This window comes from Piliocolobus tephrosceles, chromosome 16 (genome assembly GCF_002776525.5).
Source record: "Piliocolobus tephrosceles isolate RC106 chromosome 16, ASM277652v3, whole genome shotgun sequence".
NCBI classification, from domain to species: Eukaryota; Metazoa; Chordata; class Mammalia; order Primates; family Cercopithecidae; genus Piliocolobus; species Piliocolobus tephrosceles.
The window spans coordinates 76,579,486-76,585,391 of record NC_045449.1 but is presented as its reverse complement, the minus strand read 5'-3'; the positions used below and the strand labels follow the sequence as shown (position 1 = coordinate 76,585,391).

At 52.5% G+C, this 5,906-nt stretch overlaps 1 protein-coding gene across 1 annotated transcript in view; it reads right to left on the bottom strand.

The window, feature by feature from the left end:
- The window catches only part of FN3K (fructosamine 3 kinase), a 34,486-nt gene that overhangs the window by 25,110 nt on the left and 3,470 nt on the right, over nucleotides 1-5,906 (bottom strand). Inside the window, exon 2 of the mRNA XM_023194114.1 lies at nucleotides 5,079-5,230. Within this exon, the coding sequence (XP_023049882.1) occupies nucleotides 5,079-5,230 (152 nt within the window). The remainder of the gene's footprint in view (nucleotides 1-5,078; nucleotides 5,231-5,906) is intronic.

Below are 5,906 nucleotides of genomic sequence, written 5' to 3'. Positions count from 1 at the left end.
CCCGGCTAGTTTTTGTATTTTTTTAGTAGAGACGGGGTTTCACCGTGTTAGCCAGGATGGTCTCGATCTCCTGACCTCGTGATCCGCCCGTCTCGGCCTCCCAAAGTGCTGGGATTACAGGCTTGAGCCACCGCGCCCGGCCTAAAATTTTTTTGATAGGCGTTGCCAAGTTCCTCTCCATAAAGATCATTGCCCCAAGTCACACTCGCGTCACAGGGTGCCACGGTGCCTGCTCCCTCGTGCTCTGCCTGGCACACATGCAGCACACTTTTTGGTCTTTACAGGTTCAATATGTAACAAAAGATATCTTACTGTACTACTTTTTACTTTTTTACTTTTTACTTTTTATTTTTTCTTTTTCTTTTTTGAGATGAAGTTTCACTCCTGTCACCCAGGCTGGAGTGCAGTGGTGTGATTTCAGCTCACTGCAATCCCCGTCTCCCGGGTTCAAGCAATTCTCCTGCCTCAGCCTCCTGAGTAGCTGGGATTACAGGCGTGAGCCACCATTCCCGGCTAATTTTTTTGTATTTTTAGGAGAGACGGGGTTTTGTCATGTTGGTCAAGCTGGTCTCAAACTCCTGACTTCAGGTGATCTGCCTGCCTTAGCCTCCCAAAGTGCTGGGATTACAGGCATAAGCCACCGTGCCAGGCCCAGAACATTTTCTTTCTTTCTTCATTCTTGTGAGACAAGGTCTTGCTCCATTATCCAAGCTGGAGTGCAGTGGCATGATCTCGGCTCACTGCAGCCTGAACTTCCAGGCTTAAGCAAAATCCTCCCACCTCAGCCTTCCAAGTGGCTGGAACTAGGCACGCACCACCACACCCGGCTAATTTTTTTGTATTTTTACTAGAGAGGGGGTTTCGCCATGTTGACCAGGCTGGTCTGGAACTCCTGGGCTCAAGCAATCCTCTCACCTCAGCCTCCCAAAGTGCTGGAATTACAGGCAAGAGCCACCAGGGCTTTTTTATTTAAAAAAAAAAATTTTTTTTTTCTGCTAAAGCAACTGGCTAACATTTCCTCTTAATTTCCACTCACACTGGAGCACCGAGGCCAGAGCTGGCTGACCTGCCCCGAACCCGTGGGTCACTTCTGACATCTGTCCAGACAGCCCCTCCCCATACAGTGCTGACGGGAAAAGTCACATGGAGCCCCGTTGAGAAGGATCCTGAGAGAGGACACCCAGGACACAGGTGCTTACCACCCAGGAGGGAAGGGAGACAGACACACAAGACTGGAGTAGCACAGGATGCCAACCTCATGCATCACGCAGTCACGCGCACACACGTGTGCACACACATACACGTACACACATGCACACGTGTGCACATATGCACATGCATGCGTGCACACATACACATGCACATATACACGTATGCGCGCACACACGTGCACACACATAGTGTGAGTACTGCCACCAGAGGAAGCGGCGGAGCTGGTTAAAACCCCCAGAGCAGGCAGGACCAGAGAGCCCACTCCCCACCCCTAAGCAGGTTTCTGGACAACCTTCCTGGTGCCCCCGTGCCCACCAGGAAACCCCGGTTTTCTAGGTTCATCTGTATCCTCCTCCCGAGGACAGGACGGGAGCCCTGTCCACTCCACACGTGCTGGGCATCGGGCAGCACTCTCCAGGCTGAAATGTGGAGGGAAGCAACCATCAAATCGTACAACCAGAAGTTCACAAACCCTTGTCATTGCGCCCTCTTTGAGAGTTTGGTATAACCTCAAACAAAACATTTGTGAAATTCCCTCCTTTTTACCCACCTGGAAATCCAGCTCCTAACTTGCTGCTCCTCCTCCGTTTCTTCGTGCTTACCTGGCATATTAGGTGGGTCAATTTCACGTCAACCTCTCAAACATCAGCAAAGAAAAAATGGTGCAAATACTTTGACTAAAGCTCACAAAGAAAGGAAGGGGTGTGTCCCCCCGACCCTTGTGTCCGAACTGCTGACCTGACTGTGACACAGAGGCAAACGCTGTGCACTCACCTGGGGGAGGTATCCACAGCACGTCACCACATCAAACCCAAACCGGTCCACAAAGGGCCGTTCCTCCTGCCCACCTCCTCTCCCTTGCGAGCAAAAGAAAAAAAAAAAAAGAAAATTAGTTCTAAAGGATCCCAGCGCCCACTCTCTAAACTGAGTCACCTTCAGACACGACCTCAGTGAGCTCCTACTAGCTTATGCCCCTGCCAGAGACAAACAGGGCCTGGGTCTCCACCAGCTCACCGAACACCCCCAACAGAGCCTGCTCCAGCAGACGTCAGCATCAAAGACACCAGCTGCTCCCAAGCAGCAGCACCAGAGGACACGCACAGGACAGGGAGCCTGCAGGCACCTCTCAGGGGACCTGTCTTGCATCCCAACAGGACACGCAGGGGTGTGGGAGAGGACCACACTGTGTCAGGAGAAAAAAGAGGAGGATGTTCTTAAAGAGGAAAAAGACACTTTGGGAGGCCGAGGTGGGCGGATCACCAGGGGTCAGCAGTTTGAGACCGGCCTGCACAACATGGTGAAACCCCGTCTCTACTGAACATATAAAAATTAGCCAGGCATGGTGGCAGGCGCCTATAATCCCAGCCACTAGGAGGCTAAGGCAGGAGAATCGCTTGAACCCAGGAGGCGGAGGTTGCGGTGAGCTGAGGTCACGCTAATGCACTCCAGTCTGGGGAACAAGAGCAAAACTCCGTTTCAAAAAAAACAAATAAATAAAAAATAAACAATAAAGAGGAAAAAGAATCTGCCCCCAATCCATCAGAAAGGAGGGCTCTCAGTGGCAAACCTGGTGCCATGTATGTCAAATAAACTACCGTGCTTTGAAATAACCTCATGCAGGGCGCAGTGGCTTGTGCCTGTAATCCCAGCACTCTGGGAGGCTGAGGTGGGCGGATCACCTGAGGTCAGGAGTTTGAGACCAGCCTGGCCAACATGGTGAAATCTCACCTCTACAAAAAACACAAAAATTAGCTGGACGTGGTGACAGGCGCCTGTATTCCCAGCTACTTGAGAGGTTGAGGGAGGAAAATCGCTTGAACCCAGGAGGCAGAGGTTGCGGTGAGCCGAGATTGTGCCACTGCACTCCAGCCTGGGGACAAGAGTGAAACTCCATCTCAAAAAAAAAAGAAAGAAAAAGAAAAGAAATAAGCTCACTCCTCTGCAGTCTCCCTAACTCAAGAAAAATCCCAATGGACTACACTCCGTAAGACTGGAAAGGACAGGACAGGTGACCTGGGGGCTCTCAGTGGACCCTCGCCACACAGGCAGCCTAGGGGGACCCGTCATGGACCCTCACAGAACAGACTGTCTAACAGCACGTCTCGTACAGCAGACCCCTGGTGATCTGTTCCGATCGTCAGCTAATCTGCCCACATTTACCACGTGGGCTGCGTACAGATTCCAAATGTCAGCAGATTAAAATACCAGAAAATTCCCTCAATCCTGACAGCGCGTTACGCTCTAGAAAGGTCAGACACGATGGCTGTAATTCTGAGCCTCAAGTATGACTGTTTTACAGCAACAGACCCTGTGGTCCAAGCTCTGGCTTTTTATAGAAAGCCAGAGAGCCTCTGCTTACACTCTTCCCGGGAACCAGAGGTAAAAGCAACAGTAACACTAGGCGCATCTCGCCTCCAGCAAATGTTTTGTCTTTCAAATGCATTTAGGACACAACAGACGGATCACATTCACCGTGTTCAGTGCACTGTGAGATGCGGCTCGAGGCTGACGTTCCCTTGCTCTGGCATCAGCCCACGTCCGACCCTCCCACAGCTGCTGTGCGGCCCCACCTGAGCCCACACTGGCTGAACGTCCTCCTCTAGGCAGGAGCACCCACGGCCCGCGCAGTGCCATACCCACTGTGCCCGCCTCTTTCAGGAGTGTCTCTCCACGCTTCTTGTTCTCAAGGTGTAAATCGGCCAGCTGGGCTCCAAGCTTTGCAGCATGACTGTCAAATCAAAAGGCAGCAACTAAACAGACGATACACAGAAAAAGGCAACGCACCCACTGCTCAGTCTCAGGACACACAGAGAGGGTCTGTTTTTTTTTTTTCGAGACAGAGTCTCACTCTGTCGCCCAGGCTGGAGCACAGTGGCGCGATCTCGGCTGACCGCAAGCTCCACCTCCCAGGTTCAAGTGATTCTCCTGCCTCAGCCTCCTGAGTAGCTGGGATTACAGGCGCCTGCCACCATGCCTGGCTAATTTTTTGTATTTTTAGTAGAGGCGGGGTTTCACTGTGTTGGCCAGGCTGGTCTCAAACTCTGACCTCAGTCATCTGCCCACCCTGGCCTCCCAACATGCTGGGATTACAGGCGTGAGCCACCGCGTCCAGCTAGTAGGTCGGACATTTTGAGGACCGAAAGTCGGTTCTGGTGAAGCAAGAGGGGGATAAAGGTGTTGATTATCTGACGATCTTTCCCAGCCTCGTCCGAGTTTGCAGTGGGTTTTTTTTTTTTCCTCTCTTTTTTGAGACTGAGTCTTGCTCTATTGCCCAGGCTAGAGTGCAGTGGTGCGACCTCAGCTCACTGCAACCTCTGCCTCCTGGGTTCAAGTGACTCTCCTGCCTCAGCCTCCTGAATAGCTGGAATTAGAGGCGCCTGCCACCATGCCCAGCTGATTTTTGTACTTTTGGTAGAGACGGGGTTTCACCATGTTGGCCAGGCTGGTCTCAAACTCCTGACCTCAAGTGATTGACCCGCCTCAGCCTCCCGAAGTGTTGGGATTCCAGGCGTGAGCCACCATGCCCAGCCCGCAGCAAGGCCTTTGGTCAGCATCTCACTCTGGGAGATTCCTCATGTTTCCACCCCCGATTACAGAGAGTGCCTGCTGTTCACTCTGCAGAACTCATGATATGTGGAATTACGGGCTCTATGCATCACACTCCTTAAAATTATGCCCCTCCAGTACAAGCTTCAGTCATCAGAGAAACCACTCGGTGGAAAAGAAAGCCAGCTGGGGGCTGGTGTGAAGGCGCACCTGCTCAGATAACAAAGCCAGCAAGGGGGTGGTGTGAAGTCAGCCGGGGGTGGTGTGAAAACACACCTGCTCAGATACAAAGCCAGCCTGGGGCTGGGGTGGAGACGCACCTGCTCAGATGCCTCATGTCCACGTGCTCCATCACCAGCACGCTCCCACCGCCTGGGGCATCCAGAACCTTGATGGGCTTGGGCACTTTCACTGTGTTTGTCTTCAGGATGGCAGTTAAACTTGCCATCTCACCTTCAAACATTCTTCTGGCCTGTCAGGAAAATACCAGAGGAAGTGGAAATGGAGGAAGGCAAGGTTACTTCCGGGAAGGTTCTGTAGATACGTTTTCCTCTGGCACGACAACTGCAAACCAAGACTATCCTGACAGGAGTCCATGTACATGGACAGTGTTTTCAAAGGCACTTGCCAACAGGGTAGGCTGCTGGTTCGGATGCTGTACTGGAAGAAGAGGACTTCAGCTTTCCAGTGTTGGACCATATTTGTGTGCTATGGTTGAATCGGGAGCTTCTCTGGGGAGAGGAAAGTCGAAGGCACTAAGATCCGGCAACAGCGGGACTGTGAACGTGGGTTACCTGTCGGTGTCCTCAGACAACACCTCAACTGCAGTCCTGTTCCACCTACAGGACACAGACTCACCCGGCCTCTCAGCTGCAGGCGGCACCCTGACTGCCTCTGCCAGTGACCTGGGGTCACTTTTCACCTGCATAGACCACCAAGTTCTATGCCACCTCCTACCTAGCACTGGAAACCACCTCATCTTGAGATGCCGTTTCCATCCAAATCCCCAGGACCACAGAGACTCCTCCCTTCGGTCCCCCTGCTCACCACACAGCAGTGATCCCTGCGGAAGAGGTCAGAGCCAGAGGCCTTTCCTTTCCTCCTGCTACACACACCACTGCCCTGCCCACTCTCCCATCCTCACCTGG